At 36.1% G+C, this 18,650-nt stretch overlaps 1 protein-coding gene across 1 annotated transcript in view; it reads right to left on the bottom strand.

Moving 5' to 3' along the window:
* LOC133531176 (vascular cell adhesion protein 1-like) overlaps nucleotides 1-18,650 on the bottom strand; it is a 217,729-nt gene that overhangs the window by 190,076 nt on the left and 9,003 nt on the right. Inside the window, exon 2 of the mRNA XM_061869311.1 lies at nucleotides 2,709-2,916. Within this exon, the coding sequence (XP_061725295.1) occupies nucleotides 2,709-2,775 (67 nt within the window). The 5' untranslated portion in view covers nucleotides 2,776-2,916. The remainder of the gene's footprint in view (nucleotides 1-2,708; nucleotides 2,917-18,650) is intronic.

The following is an 18,650-nucleotide window of genomic DNA, read 5'->3' as shown; positions in this document are numbered from 1 at the left end:
ACGATCAATTAAAAAAGAAAACATCTAACGGTCCAATAATCGTTTGAGTGCACCAAAAAACGCCCATGACCCGTGCGTTCGGAGCATAAACATTAAAAAAAGAACTGACAGCTGTCATGTTGACAGCCGGCTTTAGCGCGCGTTTTGACAGCTTTTGTCATTGACACTGGCAATTACGTGTTGAGTTTGAATGCAGATAAAAAAGGGTGTAAAAAGTGCCTACATTTTGTAACTGTACTTAATCGTCAAACGTAGGATTAGTATTGATTTTTATACTTTTTTTGGATGAGGATGGACGCATTTCAAGTCTCCCTTAGATAAGTTAAAATAATTCAGCATTAAAATTCCAATAATTATTTTATTAAGAATAACAAAGATATGTGAGGTTCAGTTTTACTTTCGTAATAAGCAAAACCCGTTCTTAGAGTTTGACCTACTACTCAATTTTTTATTCTATTTATATATGGCAACAATTTTGTCTACAACTTGTCATTTGTAAGCTGACATTTGATTTCATATAAGGTTTCTTTTTTATTTACTGCATTTTATGTGACACGACTCGCTGGCCAGTTATCCCCAATATTCAATTTGACTCGACAAAAATCAAAAATTATAATACAACTATATAATTATGCACTTTCAGTAACATATAACCATAAAACGAAGTATAATATAATATATCATTGCTTATGCCTTTGATCATGATACACCACTGAGTCTTCTTTTTTAATAATTTTAAAAATTAGATTAGATTTTTTGCCGATGCAGAGGCAATGGACGGCACACAAACAAAATTGGGATGAGTTAGTTTTTATCTAATGCCGGCGCTGGACGGCCTCGACTGTTTTTATTGCATCTATTTCTGAAGAAGCTTTGTTACTGAGGAAGTGATGAAATTATATTTAATTTAGCATCCGTAAAATATGTAATGAATGAGGTTTGGAGGCTGACATTAATGAAAGTTAGATACGTGGGTCAAAATTATTTTGTCTTTTTATTTGTCCCCAAAAATGTGACTGAGTGGAGCTTTTCGTATGGGGTAAAATATAGTTTTTAAATTTTCTCATGAGAATTATAATGAAAGACAATGCAATTGCACTCAACTTTTTTTATTTATTTGATAAAAGACATGAAGCGTGACAGTGTTCAGAAACAAGACAACGAAAATAATTTTGACCCACGTACGCGAAAAGAATAGAAGTCTTTATTGCCATTTGCAGAAGGAACGCTTACAATGCGAGTATTGCACAATAAATTACCTATCCAAATAAAAGCACTCGAGGGCAAGGAATTTACTCAAAAACGGAGATGTTGGCTCATTGATCGCTGTTTTTCTACTGTACATGATATTATGATACAGAGTGATGTTATATCACAACAATTTCCTTCTAAAACGACTTAGTTTCTTCTATACGAATTGAACTACCTATTTCTACTGATTCTTTTTTTTTACTGATGTTACCATATGTCGCATTAATTTAAGTAGTATGTTATTCTAAGAATTCAAATGCTAATTAATATCCTTTGTAACATTTGCATACTGTTTAAAACATTTGGAAACATTTTTTTACACTCACACATATTAATAGTCCTTAACATGCACATGTAACCTTTTTTCTGCAAATAAATTGTATGTAAATTATATTATGTTTGTTTGTTTTTTTTTGCTAACTCAGTATCTTTAAAGTTCACTACCACATGGTAGTGAATTTTATACGTAGTTAGCAATTATATACATACTCTGACAAACCAATTTTGTCAGCGGAAAATTATGAATGCGCGAAAGGTTGAACCTCATACAAACTATGAAAGTCGCGCTTTTTGTTCTCTTCTTTTTTATATTGCGACACAAGTTTAATTACTGGGAAAAAGCAACGGATCGTATCAAATCGTTTCTAATCAAGAAAATTGTAAAACATAATTACTTAAAGGAGCCTTCGTATTTACATCAACTTAACAGATGGCCGGTGCTGTGCTTGTTTAAACCGCAGGCAAAAAGACTAGTTTTTGCTACCTCTCGTCCCGATTACATAATTTAGGTCAAAGCTGCATATAATAACTTACAAGCGCACAAACTAGTTACCTTCTATAGGCCAAAGTGTCAAAGACAAAGACATATGTTGCTTTTACTAAGTCATAGAAGGACGTAATTATGTTACAAATACTGGATACTCGATGTTACTTATTTCATATCATAACCTCAATTTCTAAATATGGCCATATATAATGACACTAAGTCCAATCTCAGTTTTTTTGCTTTGAAATGTCTATCGATCAGCTTAGGTAGGCAGCGTATGTATAATTGGTGTTATTGACCCCAAAATACACAGCTTACATTATGTTATATTTAAAACGTAGCTAAGTATAGACTGATGAGTCAAAACGATATACTTTTTAAAGATAAATTTTATAGCGATTATTTTTGTTCTATTTCAGGTACATCGATATATATAAAAAATTGTAATTCTTTTGTGGTCGCTAATGACCTTTGTTGTTAAAAAGCGACCTTAAATAAATAAATAAAAAACTGGTAATTTTTAACATCTTTAAGTTTCAAGTGAAAAATTTTTAACAAAAAATTTCAAAAAAACTAAGTGTGACGTACGAGTATTTTTATGAAAATTGAGACTGGATATGTTCCATTATCTAGCGGACCACATTATTACCGTCAAAAACTACTAACAAGGTTTCTTATATATAAAACGTACCTGAACTATGTGAGATAACTGCGACCAACAGGAACGCCAGGCATAAGGACAATCTTCTTAATTCCATAGTGAAACGATATATTTTCAGTAAACACTTAAAAATATACACACTACTAGGCACTTGTTTGGTAAAACTTCCAAAAACTTCCAAAAATACACTTTGACACTCCACTAAAGGCACTTCCTTCGTTGCACTAATCAGTCGATTCTGTAAAAAAAAAAAAGAAATATGAGTATAATTTTTTAATTGCGAAATATAATAAACAAATACAACATTTATATACGTTCTGTTCCATTTTATTGTTACCTACTCGTATTACCTCAACTGTGCATTTTGTGTTGATATCATTGTAAATTATAAATAAGTATTATTACGGTTTGTCTTTATAGAAAACACTACAATTTAATATAAGTAATAATATACGACATGGATTGTGTTCCGTAATTAGCGGTGGGATTGCGTACGCGTATGACCTAATATAATTCCAATTAAACAGCAATGACAAATTTTATATGCTCATAATTATAATTGCATCCATGATGAAATTGCATCCGTAGGGCTATAAAGACCTTGCAACAATTCCAATAAAATTTTCGCTAGTTTTGCGGCCGTAGATAGGTGCAGTCAATCGATCGATAAAATAACGCAATGTTCAATGTGTCGAAAATCGCATGCGATTTGTTGCAAGATTTCTGGACCCTTTTACTTTATTTTTTTTCCTATAATTCTAGATAAAGCGCATTGAACCCATGGATGTAAATATCCGGGTAGACCCCTGTAAAATCTAGCAGCAATTGAATAAAACCTGAGACCTATAATATGGTTTCAATTCACTATGTAATGTAAAGTGCCTTACAGGAGTTAAAGGATATAAAATGCTTTCACATTAAAGGTATGAAAATTTACTTCTATACGCTGCCAAGAACCACACAAAAGTAGGTAACAAGACTACTTAATAAGAGTTTGTATCGATACAATACGATCATGCACCTGAGAGCCTAGCCAAGATCCCAATCGTTTCAACCTTAGCGAACGAAACGGTATCTCTCTATCACTCTATCGCGCAAACGATTGGCATCTGGCACCCTGGGAGCCTATAAAATGTATTGAAATGATGATTTTAGTTAATTTCGCTCGACATATTTTGATCCGTTTCGAAAATCGTCCACTGGAACAATACATACAGCCAGTGCTTGCAAGATGCACAGGTAAGTAATTTCCAAACAATATCTTTTACACATCTTAAGTAGGGTTGCCAACAGTCCCGCTTGTGCCAATTGCGGGACGTCCCGTTTCTGGAGCCCTAGAGTATGCACCCCGCAAACGGACCGCGCGGGAGGCCGATTGTGCCGTTTTCAGGCTAGACTAGATTACAAAACACTGAAACGAACGTTCAATTATAAGTAAAGAGCGCGTGATTCTAATTTAAATACTCGTATACCTCGCGAAAACACTCGTTAGCTTGGCACTACCCAGCTTAGATAGTAAATTTTTCACACGTTGCCTTTTCCATACGTTGACGGCCAATTTACCTTACCCAGTTAGGCTGGGTGAAGGTGTTCCGCATTTTATACCCAAGTCCCGCAATTTGATGGAAAATGTACCGCAAATTTATGCACTAAGTTTGGCAACCCTAGTTTTCTTTGGAAAGTCCTTGGGCCTTTTCCATCATTTTATGCCCTCAGAATCATTTTAATGGCGCCCCTCTTATAAAGCAAAGTATGTAATAAAAAGAGCCATTCCGCGAACTTGCTCGGTCACTTGGATGCATTTTACAACTTAACTGGACTATAAACGAAGGGTTAACATGAAACGGTATTGGAATTATTATTTTACGTTTTTGTTATTATGAAGCAATTTATTCCAACGTGGCGTGACGAAACATATATCCTCAGGTGATAAGCAAAACTCACTAATTACCACCACAAGTTCATAGCCATAATAAACCATATTACTATTAGAAAAAGGTTGATTTTTGTTTAATTATTTTTTAGTAATTAGTGAGTTTTTCATGTTACCTGACGATATTATAGTTATACTTAATACCTTACTCTATATTGGTGTGGTTAGAGATCGAAGTTTTTAGGCACATTGGTGTAACTACAGAACGGGACAAGCATAGTACATATTTTTACAAAAGAAAAATGAACAACTCATGGTAACTATTATCATGAAGGTCAATGTGGAGAAGACCATCTATAAGGGAAAACCGTCCACGCGCTCTTCATCGCTTTTAACTCTTGCATTTGTACATATACTCCACTTAGAGAAAGTCGGTAAAGCAGGAGTGAAGTTCTTCCTTTCTAACTTTGTTGGAACGTCGTACGTATACAAATACAATGAAGAGTTCTTGAAGAGTCCTCTGACAAGCCAATAACGAACTTCCCTGCAATAAATTTTATATTGGATTAATTCAGCTTGAGTGAAGTTAATCAGTCCGTCATCTGTGGTAAAACTGGCCCTTAAATATGTAGGTTTTCAAAACTCAAGATTTCCTAAGATGACATACATGTTCAGGAAATATATTTAGAAACCTGTTTATACTTACTGTCGTGCCTTATCATCTAGACGTGAGCAGTTGACCTATTAGACTATCACTTAGGAACCAAGTTAGGTACTAAAATGTATTAGGTCACTCTCACAACAACCGGGTTGGAATGTATTTTAATAGTTTTTATCTATTTTATAGACTGTAGGAATGGTTCGGTTCTAAAAGTGTTTGTGTTTAAGTACACAGTCAAGGAGTCTTAGCCAAGATGGGACACTGACACCATCTAATGACGAATGTGTGGCGAAGAGAAAGAGACAGTAAGACACATGTGTGAATGTCACGCCCTCGTCAGACAGAGAATGAAAGTTTTTGGTGCAAGCTATTTGGAACCGAAGAAATTAAAAGTGAGCTGCCCTTGTGCTCCATCATCCGAAACATGAAGATCGTCGAAAAAGCTCTTGAGTAGGTACAAGGTAGCTCTTGAAGTGACGATTATACAAAACATCCCGATGGGTCGAAGTGTAATCCGAAACCGTAAGATAAGAAGGATATTAATTGGGTTGCTTATGTTGGTGTTGCAATAGAATTCTTCCTATATACCATACCTAATCTTCTTCCTCGCATTATCCCGGCATTTTGCCGCGGCTCATGGGAGCCTGTGGTCCGCTTGTTAACTAAACTTCTTTTTAGCATTGTTGATCTTTGTGTAGTAGACCTCTTTCGTGTTCACATAACTGATTTGCCAGGTTCTCAACTGAGCGTTCCTTCTTTGACATTAACAGCTAACTGGACATGAATTCAAGATATTTCGGAGGTAAAGTGTTTAACGTCTTGCACATTAGTAGAATTTCGCCTAGTTCTGTAGCTCCGTAAACAGTTCGCTCCCGGATACTCTTTAAAGTAATGATGTGACGTACGTCTGACAGTAAGCAACATTTGCTAGGTAACAACATTATAAATAAAGTCTTGACAAGCGAGGTATATGCAACCTTCTTAATGTTGTATTCATGCCTCAAAATTATAGTCTTTTGTAGTGACATCTTGTGATGTATTTTGCCTAATTGGAAGTCAACTTTAGGCAAAAGTAGGTTGTCTAGAATTACAGGAAATAAATCTCCATGTACATACCAAAAAGTGTTATCAAAAAACCACACCTAGAATACTTAAACAAAAAAATCAAATCATAGACAGCGCACTTCACTCTGTCAATAGCGCCTAGGTTAATAGCTACTCTAGCGCTACTCTGGAGAAATTTGGAACTATTATTTATAGCTGACAGCTGGACACTTTTGCAACAGTTCTACCATAAGAGATGTCACTCCTCTTAATTCCACACTCCATACTCCTGATACAATGTAGATACAATGTATTTTTGCTGTGAATACAATTATTTGCAGATATTGAAATTCCTGGTATTGAATACGGAGAAAAGAAAAGTGATTTTCGTTTATGTCTAAGGACATTATAAAGTAAAGTAATGTAAGGCACAAGAAATGTTGACTCGGTGCACAAACCTTTACGGAATGGTCGCGTAAGTTGATAGCAGCAAAATAAATCATGCGACGCCTGACAAAATCCACTAACAAAACTTTAAGTGTAGGTAAGTAGCTATCTGGCTACTACTCAAAATCCTTATCATTACTTTCTATGTAAAACGGGGTACGAGTATTTACCATACCCGATATTTCTGCAACTCTCAAAAACAAATATCCCGTTTTTCATGCTAATTAAAATGTATGTTAGCTTGTAATTAAAATCCGTTCCCCCAAAACGAAATTCCGGTTCTCAACTTTACACAGACTGCGACTGACCTTTCTCAGTATAAACAAATCCTTTAACAAGAATGTATCAACTTCAAAGCACTCGGAAGGAAGCTGGACCAATAAATCTATGCTATTTATAACGCAGATAAGTATGCGTTTCCTGGCCTTATATTAAAAGACGATTTAAGTGCATTGATAGTGTATTGGACCGCCAGTTTCTTTATAGACTCCAATTCTGTTTGAAAATTTTGATATGGTTTTCATCTTGTTTTGATATGATCTCAACCGTGAGCATCAGTCTGCAGTAATGACCACGCTCTGCTGGCCTGGCGAAAAGTAATCAGGCGCCTATTTCACCAACTTGATGATTTACTGACACTGACACTGACAATTTCCTGTACAAACAGTAAAACTGTATGACGGTAGGTACAGTCGCCATCAGGTATATCGGAGCGGCTAAGCTGTTCACAAATATCTGAACACGCCTATAGAGGCCTATAGAGTCGAAATGTTAGTGTGCGTGTTCAGATATATTTGCGCACCTGGGCCGTACATAGATGGACGATATGTACTACTTGTTTACTTGTTGGAGCAGAATGTACAGGGAATTATCAATGTTAGATAGATAGATTGATAGATAAACCATTTATTCGCTTGCCACAATACACACATATAAACAAGAAATAATAGAAACAATAGCAACACCAAAATAAAATAAATAACAAAAAGCATCAATAAAACGTAGGTAGGTTTGCTGTATGCGTTAACAGAGGGTTCTGGCTCAGTAATACGCTCCACTCTTTCGGGTGAAGCACTGATCATTCTGCTAGAACCCAGATCACGAACAGATTAAAAAAATAAACATACAAAAATAAAATAAAATATAGCTTGCCTATTAAATAATAATAAGTCTCGTAGTATGGATTATGTAAAAGTGTGGTGCGTGTTGGTGACGTTGGTGTTTAGTATTTTATCAGATATGGTGACAAGTGAGTGTTAAAATGGCGGGTGGACCTCAGGAAAATTGAACGAAATATTTATAAACAACGTGTTAAAACAGGGGACAGTCGTTCGCCAAGGTTGTCTCACAAGGCATTTTACTCACATTAAATGATGCACTTAATATGCCCGATGACACGACCCCAAGACCGTATCAAAACAAGAAGAGACAATAACAAATTCGTAAATCTGAACCGGCCTCTTAGACCGTCCGTTTCGTCATACATTTTAAAATGATTATGCTTTCATAAATCATATTGAGATTGAAGTAACGGTAGTTAGATTAACGTTATTGAGTTCTGATATTGATATTGTGTTATTTAATTTTTCGTTTTCGCAGCTAAATTAGAGTAGTATAATTAATAGTCATACGCAATGTGATTTTTAACGCATTTTAGATTTGATTAGCCGGGGCAGAGGCAGACCAAAAAAGAGCCAGAGAGAATGGCGGGATGACCTCAACGCTTTTTACAGCGACTGAGCATGCACCAAATTGTGATGAGGGGCAGAAGAAACGGGAGGCCTTTGCTCAGCAGTGGAACACAAGATAGGCTATTAATACCAATGCTCTGTGCATACAAAAATCATAGAAAGCAACACGACCTTTTTTTTTAATACTACGTCGGTGGCAAACAAGCATACGGCCTGCCTGATGGTAAGCAGTCTCCGTAGCCTATGTACACCTGCAACTCCAGAGGAGATACATGCGCGTTGCCGACCCTAACCCCACCCCCCTCGTTGAGCTCGTTGACCTATTTATTTTTCAACAAATGGTATCAACATAATTCATATCAGTTAGTTTATTTAAACAATACGTAAAATTTATGTATTTTCTTATAAGCCAAATAACAAGTTGATAATACTTTATACACTTAGTTTTTTCCGCTCACAAAACGTAAATTGAACTAAAAAATCGTTTCATAATAAACAATTGATTCTTCGACCTCAATGCAATGGATTATACGAATGATTGGGCAGGCCTTGATGTATTTGTAATCACTCGCGTATACATTAAGGCGTGTCAACATTTCAGCATGAGGAGCAGGCGTGGTCCAAAAATACCATCAAATGAACTATTCTGCCGATTGAAGAGGCTGATTAAAATTACTCTGTCTCCGTTTCAGATTGGGTAACTATGTCCCCCTGTAATAATATATGTATAATCGCATTTCTTAAGCCATTGAAATTTTGTGAGCAGGTTCAATAAATATACAGTGTGTCCCTAGCCATTGGACAAAGCCGAAATGTACATATGAATTAGTCTATTTAGAACCAGTGTACAAAGTATCATAACAACCCGTGTAGCGGTTTCGAAGAAATTAACATATTACTATATTTTACTTTGGAGCAGCCTGTATGTGTTAGTAGCTCCTAAGGTAATATCCTAAAAGAATAGTATAGAACCTTCTTCGACCTTTTTGATTATTATTTTTATTTATGACACTAATAAGCTTCTGACTTTTGAAAAATGTCATCATTATCAAATATGTATTTCGAACAAATTTTCAAAAATACTGCCAAAGATTAACACAGTATGTTTCTTTTTGTTGTCGATTATTGCAAATAACTTTTGTTCGACAAATTTATTTTTTTATCTTTTGTTCTAAATTAAAAAATATTAACGTCAGAGCATTCCTGAGAAGTAACCCTACATGGGATTTCAGGGTTTGTCCTATGGCTAAGGTCACCTGTATAGGGATTGTTTCGCTGATTCAGTTTTAGGAAACTCTTTAAAATGGCGAAGTCATAAAGGTTCGCGATTGCGAGGCCTAAAGCTTAAAGCTAGTTGTTAATAGAATGTTCAGCCCCTAGTGGGTTGGTTAGTACCAATATGAACGCTATACGTTGAATTTAGACAAAATTATCTATGCATGTGTAGTCACCTCTAGTGTACATGATTCGTAATTACAAAGGTACATATGTACATAGTATGATGTCACGGCCTCCTGCTATTTGTTAGGACAACATCACCAAGGGCGAGATAAAATTGGTACATATTTATGCGGGTCATTACGTAATACTAAATCTAACTTAGAACTGTCTAAAGCACCTCAGAGTTTTTATTACTTAACTAGTATTGAAATTATTTGATACTATTTGAACACAATCTAGTCCTTATTGTCGAGAAGTTAAGACTTTAACTCAAATTTAAACTGTCGTGTGACATACTTAATATCCCTTAGGCCGAGATCGATATAGTTACCGTTTACCTAAATCATACTAAAGAAATACTGCTTGTCTTCCCTTATTTCTAGCAAAAATCAGCTTGATATAATTTTATTTGTACTCACTAATAAGAAATCGGCAATAAGAATCTCCGACACCTCAATTCAAAACTGAACAATACCAAAATCAGATAAGCGACAATGTACTAATAAAACCGACAATGCTTTAAGCTGTCGATGGCGGTTCTTTTCTACTTTTATGATTATGACAGAAGGGTGTTCGGTAATAATTATTTATGGCATTTCGGGCTGTAAATCTTAATGTTCGGGAAACGAGGGGTCTTACGCTGACGTGGAAGAAGTTTTATTGAATACTTTTTACATACCTATACAATTTACACACTTTGGAGTAATATGATTGAATCGTACCTATTGGTAAACTTTTATAATTTTTACTCGTTATTTGAACTATAAGTAACTTAATTTTAATCCGGAATCATTCTTATAATTTACGTTAAAATATGAAGTTCCTCCCTTTTTAAAAGCTTTTATTTAATTTGCAATGTAATTCAAGTTAAATATTTGACCCACTTCCCGGTTTCTGATGAAGCTGAACGTTTGCATACATATGTAAGTCGGGTGGCAATGTAATAGTATGGTACCATCGAGCTGATCGATTATGGAGACAGGAAGTGGACATAGGAACTCTGTGATAAAACAACGCAACCTAATTGAGTTTGGGGTTTTTAGAATTGTCTCGATGAGTATTAGTTGCCTGTGATGTGAGTCAGCGATAAAAGCTTGTACCAAAAATTTAATTTTTGCCAAAAACTTATTTAACTACAGCAACATGTGGTAGCTTGGAATTGTTAAGATGGCATCATTAACTTTTTAATAATTATAGTAAATGTATCGGCTGCTAAATTTATCGCAAAACTGCATCCAAATTATATGCCTAGCTAAAGTTGTAAAACAAAAATTTTTTTTTGTTTTACCTGAGCAAGCGAAAAATTCCAAAATTTAACCACAAACTCAAAATTTGCATCTAACTTCTTTGCCACACATGTGGATTTTTATGCAACATTCTCATCAGTTTTGAAACAATCAATAGAGCTTGTGTGAAAAAACATTTCGTACTTAGCTAAATTTTATAGTACTTACCTACGATAATAATATTTATCTATTAAATCTTATCAATTATCATCTATATTATCAATGCATAATTAATTTATCATACTTCACGTATTTTTACTATCAATTATCATTTATTTAAATGTCACTGCACGATATACGTCATAAGAAATGCATTCACATTTCAATTACACGACGCAAAGTACATTCCTGTCCACATTGTGAAATATAAGGTCCCTAAAGTTCACTGGAGCAAACTCTCCGATAAGATAAGTCCATTGACTTGATTTATAGAAGCCCATTATAAGGAGATATTTGTTCGTGATGCAATTGTAGTTACAATGGTTTATTGTATTTATTTAGTGACTGATACTGATAAAAGGTAATTTGCTTAGTTTCAATGATGTTATGTAACATGTCAACGTTCAACATATATACTTACAGTGTTTTTGACTAACCGGAACGGTAAAGTCCGAAACTAAAACGAACGTTGGAATCCATCTTTAAAATCTTTATACCTGTATATATTAGCCAAATTTCTTGAAGAATATGTTTAGTCAACATTGTAACTGTAGAACTTTTTTTTTTACTTTATTGGGTACACTTAACAGAAGTCGTACATTATCATGAAACATACAATGGCATATCATGGCTTGGAATCTAGCACGAGATCCAAAACAAGTGTACACAGCATGCTTTACAAGTAAGCGCAAATGTTACAAATTCATTTAACACCATATCAACAAATAAAATAACTATCTAAACATTACACTATAACAGAGTAATATCTAATATACTTTAAACTTTAGATTATAAAGATTTAACATCGCAAATGAGACAAAACCAAGTCAAAGCTGATGTCATCTGTCAGTGAGAGAGGAGGAGAAAAGGATGTCAGCCAAGCATTTCTTAAACCTAGCAATATGTGGGTCAAAAATATCAATGCCCCTACCGCAATGTTCACCGGCTATTATATTGGCGGCACATTCTTGTAATTGGATTATAGAATGAAGTATTGTTTTTGTATACTCTAAGGGCTCATTTACACGGTGCGAAAACTCCCATGCAAGTTTCAATGCATTGCGGTATTTGATCGGTTGACCAAATTGGATGTATCCTTAAAAGTCTGCAATGTAACTAAAACCGCATGCGAGTTGGCGCGCCGTCTAAATGAGCCCTAAGAGCGAAAAGTTTGGTGTTACGACCTCTAAATCTAGGTGTGTTAAAAGTAATGGATGATAATAGTGCTGCCGAATCGATTCTAGAGTGTATAATTTTGTATACATTTAAAAAGTCACTCATCTCAGGCGAGCTTCTAGTCTGGGAATATTGAACTTGATTAGTCGACTAGTATACGATCAGTACCCCTAGTGTAAATAAATTCGATTTTGAAACGTGACGTACGCGTTTGCGTTTAGTCTCATTTTGTATTGGATTTAGAAAGAGCGCGCCAAGCGGGACGTTTTGGAAACTCAAAATCCTATACAAAATGAGACTTAACGCAAACGCGTTCGTCACGTTATGATGTCGATAAAATTTACACTAGGGGTACTGTACGCACGAACACGCAACAAATCAAAATGAACTTGACATAGGTGCCGAAAAAGAGAGCGAATTTTATCATTTTATCGTAACATGACATAACATATTGTTGTTGTGTGCTTGACCTCAACTCTGTTGCCGATACCTATGTAAGTGTGGAAGATTGCGGGTCACTTTTGGATGAGATTAGCTCAGGGCCGGGACAAGTGGCGTACTAGAAGAGAGGCCTATACTCAGCGGTCGGCGATAAACGATATGATGATGTAAGTATACAATAATTTCAAATCTTTAAAGCTTATCATTTATCAAGGGTTTGCACGACGGATCTGAACTGTATGGGAAGATCAGTGGATCCTGATAAATTCATACATTTCGGATCTTGCAAACCCTAAATTTATCACACAACCGTTCCGGTTTTGTCTCAAATGATCTTTGATTAAATTATAATTTTACAAATGTTTTAAATATGACAGTTAAACAAACATTTTTCCCATAAAATTTAACACCTTTCTATACCACTATAAAAATTACAAGAAAAAATCCTCACATTCCCAACATGTCAGCTGTGATTGTCATGCAAAATATCGATTCTCACTCAAACAAATACAAATACCAAAATAGCTTATTATGCTTAAAGGTTACGTTTCTTATGACCTTTAGGATCTAAACTAAATAATGTTGATAACCTTGACTATAACTCACAAAACTATCCGCTGATACGCTTTAGGACCAGTATAACCTGGCCTACGATTATTCGTAGTTGATATGAAATTCGAAATGAAGTCCTACTAGCTGTCAAACTCACGCAGTTATAGGCGTGTTTATGAATAAAATTGCTTATCAGCACACATCAACCTATTCGAAGGTGAGATTAAACGATGTTGAAGCAAAATGTCGTATCTCCAAGTGTTTCAAAGAAAATTAGACCTTATTGTCTTTGGTGCTTACAACTCGAAGCTTCGCATTTTGTATTGGAGTTATGTTTATAAAACCGTAAGCGACACTTGCACTTAGGTTTATGTCCGTGTGAAGGATGGATTTTACAACTGCGACTGTGGTTGGCTAGAAAACTTGTTGAAATGCGCTATTAATGTAGTGTTAAATATTCGCTAGGTTGTTTCCAGGGACCGGACCCGCTTACCCTAACCCGTTCAAAAACCCGGGTTATTGTAAAGCTGTGTTCCAAAAACCGCTTCATTTCGGTAAGCTTTTGATTGGCTTACCGGTTAAGAAACTAATCCTTTTATTTGAATTAATTCAGGTTAGCGCTTACCGATATTAAAAACCCGGGAAAGGGTTACCGCTTCAAGCGCTGATTAAATACGAACAAGCTGTTTTAACTTTCACGTGAACTGCATATGGTCTATTAACGTAACGCCCGACGCGAAACACGGCGGTTCCATTCCCTACGTGCACGTGCGAGTGCGCGGCGCGGCGCGGCGGCAGTCGGTATTTGTCAAAGGCTTTGTAATTTGCCGACCTAATATTGCTAATTCAAACAAAAGTGTACGTTAAGTCAAGTAGCGCACAACGTAGATTTCAAAACACATGCTAAAGTTTAAGGCAAATTACCTAATATGGTAAGGCGCTGCATTGATTTTGATATATTTTTGTTTAGTACCTATTACTCCTATTATAGTCACTTTCTTTATCGTTAGCTGTCTGTGCACATCTCCTGTATCAGTGGAACTCATCAATGGCTTCTAATAATTTTATCGAGTTCGGGCTCATTTTAAAGGTCTTGACGAGTTCTTTACGATACACATGGTGGAGAGGGTCTGATGGTGGAATCGGAAGGTGTCGATGGAACTCATCGATAACTACTAATAATGCTATCGAGTTAGGGCTCATTTTAAAGGTCTTGACGAGTTCTTTACGATACACATGGGGGAGAGGGTCTGATGGTGGAATCGGAAGGTGTAGATGGAACTCATCGATAACTACTAGTAATGCTATCGAGTTTGGGCTCATTTTAAATATCTTGACGAGTTCTTTACGATACACATGGTGGCGAGGGTCTGATGGTGGAATCGGAAGGTGTCAGTGGAACTCATCGATAACTACTAGTAATGCTATCGAGTTTGGGCTCATTTTAAAGGTCTTGACGAGTTCTTTACGATGCACATGGTGGCGAGGGTCTGATGGTGGAATCGGAAGGTGTTGATGGAACTCATCGATAACTACTAGTAATGCTATCGAGTTTGGGCTCATTTTAAATATCTTGACGAGTTCTTTACGATACACATGGTGGAGAGGGTCTGATGGTGGAATCGGAAGGTGTCGATGGAACTCATCGATAACTACAAGTAATGCTATCGAGTTTGGGCGCATTTTAAAGGTCTTCACGAGTTCTTTACGATACACATGGTGGCGAGGGTCTGATGGTGGAATCGGAAGGTGTTGATGGAACTCATCGATAACTACTAGTAATGCTATTGAGTTTGGGCTCATTTAAAATGTCTTGAAGAGTTCTTTACGATACACATGGTGACGAAGGTCTGATAGTGAAATCGGAAGTTGTCAATGGAACTCATCGATGACTTCCCATAATGCTATCGAGTTTAAGCTCATTTTAAATGTCATGACGAGTTTTTTACGATACACATGGTTGAGGTTCATCATTTTTGAAAACCACATTCCCTAAAACCTATAAAACGACATCCATGACAACTTGTATGACAAGTTGCATAGCCGCCATCTTGGATTCCGAAATAGTCATGACTTTCGAAATCCGCGCTCCCTAAAACCTATAAAACTACATCCATGACGACTTTTATGACAAATTGCATGGTCGCCATCTTGGATTCCAAAATAGTCATGATTTTCGAAATCCGCACTCCGTAAAACCTATACAACGATATCCATGACTATTTTTCTGACATATTTCATGGTCGCCATCATGAATTCCAAAATGATCATCTTTTTCGAAATCCGCACTCTCTAAAACCTATAAAACGACATCCATGATGACTTTTATTAAATAGTACGTGGCCGTCATCTTGGAATTCCAAAATAGTCATCATTTTCAAAACCCGCACTCCTTAAAACCTATAAAACGATATCCATGACGACTATTATGACAAAAAACAAGGCTGCCATCTCGGATTCCAAAATAGTCATGATTTTCGAAATCCGCACTCCCTAAAACCTAAAAAATGACTTCCATGATGACTTTTATGACAAAATGTGTGGCCGCCACCTTTGATTTCAAAATGGTCAACATTTTCGAAATCCGCACTCCCTAAAACCTATTAAACGATATCTATGACGACTTTTATGACAAATTGCATGGCCTCCACCTTGGATTCGAAAATAGTCATCATTTTCGAAATCTGCACTCCCTAAAACCTATATAATGACATCCATGACGATTTTTATGACATTGTACATGGTCACCATCTTGGACTCCAAAATGGTAATCTTTTTCGAAATCTGCACTTCCTAAAACGTATAAAACGACATCCATGACAACTTTTATGACAAATTGCATGGCCGCCATCTTGGATTCCAAAATAGTCATGATTTTCGAAATCTGCACTCCCTAAGACCTATAAAACGACATCCATGACGATTTTTATGACGTAGTACATGGTCACCATCTTGGACTCCATCCATGACAACTTTTATGACAAATTGCATGGCCGCCATCTTGGATTCCAAAATAGTCATGATTTTCGAAATCCGCATTCCCTAAAACCTATAAAACGACATCAATAAAGACTTTTATGACAAATTGCATGGCCGCCATCTTGGACTTCGAAATGGTCATCATTTTCGAAATCCGCATTCCCTAAAACCTATAAAACGACATCAATAAAGACTTTTATGACAAATTGCATGGCCGCCATCTTGGATTCCAAAATAGTCATGATTTTCGAAATCTGCACTCCTTAAAACCTATAAAACGACATCCATGACGATTTTTATGACGTAGTACATGGTCACCATCTTGGACTCCATCCATGACAACTTTTATGACAAATTGCATGGCCGCCATCTTGGATTCCAAAATAGTCATGATTTTCGAAATCCGCATTCCCTAAAACCTATAAAACGACATCAATAAAGACTTTTATGACAAATTGCATGGCCGCCATCTTGGACTTCGAAATGGTCATCATTTTCGAAATCCGCACTCCCTAAAACGTATAAAACGACATCCATGACGACTTTTATGACAAATTGCATGGCCGCCATCTTGGATTCCAAAATAGTCATGATTTTCGAAATCCGCACTCCCTAAAACCTATAAAACGACATCCATGACGATTTTTATGACATAGTACATGGTCACCATCTTGGACTCCAAAATGGTCATCTTTTTCTAAATCTGCACTCCCATAAACCTAAAAACCGATTTACATGACGACTTTTATGACTTACTGCATGGCCGCCATCTTGGATTCTAAAATCGTCATCATTTTCGAAATCGGAACTCCCTAAAACCTAAAAATGATGATTTTTATGACAAAGTGTGTGGCCGCCATCTTACTAAAACCGGATACAAATAAGCATCTATATAGTAAGTCAACATTAACGAAAAGTACTTTTACGTCCGTAGTTACAATATAACTATCGTCAATCAATTACGTAATGCCCATCTCTGCCGCGGTGCCGCAGCGGTGGGGGAAAGGCGCGGGAGAGGGGTAAGGCTTACCCTAAACCGAAAGGTTACCGGTTAGTACATGCAAAACACAAACCGAATCAGCTCCTGTAAGCGGTAACCACTTGTTACGATTAGGTTAATCTGAATAATACGGGTTAATCATTATTGTTGGGTAACCGGTTGAACGGGTTACCCAAACGATTAGCTTATCATATGAAGGGGTTACCCATTCGAACGGGTAAGCCAAATGAACGGGTTTTCCGGTCCCTGGTTGTTTCACGTATGCCAAAATGGTTACATTTTCGTTTCTTCAGAAATGACAAATATCTACAAGAAGATTTATTTATATTCTACTTTTGACCATCTGTATTAAAAAGTTCGAAGAAAGTTGGCACTCTGTGGTCAGCAGGATTATCTTTCAAATATTATTCCACTAAATAGGTATCCTTAATCAACAAATAATATTTTGTTGGAAACAATCACCAGCTGCTTACCATCAGACCGGCCGTATGCTTGTTTGCAACCGATATAGTATTAAAAAAAGCAATTGCCACCGCCAAAAAAACTGTGTAAATTGGAAAAAGTTAAATCGCAAACCAATTCGATATTCCTGAAGTTTGAGCTCCAAAATAATTAAATAATTTAAAGAAAATGATTGAATATTTTCTTATCCCACACGCCATTTCCCATTTCTCTCACTCTGTACTAAATAAAAAAAACTAATGCATGCAGTTACGAGCATGTAGAGCACTAATATGAAAGTGAACGTGTGTACATTGCAATGTTTGTTTCCCTTATTTGAGTCCAGTGCCCTATATCTTCTACTTTATTCTCAAAACATATATCTCTACACTATGCCTATTATACCTTGATCCCTCGATCTGTAAAAGCTACTCATAAGCGGCTATTAGACTTATTCTGGTGTCAAGGCAACCAAGTACTTTAAGAAACACATTATCGGTCAGCCTATGCCAACTTTATCTATGAACGAATATTATCTATTAACTATGAGCACTTATCTAAGGGACTTTCCGTACCTTCTTTGTGAATTAAATGAATGGAAAAGTTAGACTAATAAAGAACATATTGAGCTGAAAAGACATTTTTCCGGATAATGTATTGCATAATAAACTTTTGTATGAAACAGAACCTTTATGTATAAACAACTTTATTAAAGCGATACATTTGGTAATAATATTGCTGTCCCTTGTAGGTGCGGCTGAAAATAACTTTTTTTAATGTAT

This window comes from Cydia pomonella, chromosome 24, assembly GCF_033807575.1.
Source record: "Cydia pomonella isolate Wapato2018A chromosome 24, ilCydPomo1, whole genome shotgun sequence".
Taxonomy (NCBI): domain Eukaryota; kingdom Metazoa; phylum Arthropoda; class Insecta; order Lepidoptera; family Tortricidae; genus Cydia; species Cydia pomonella.
The sequence above is the reverse complement of the archived record's forward strand: the minus strand, read 5'-3'. Positions and strand labels throughout refer to the sequence as shown.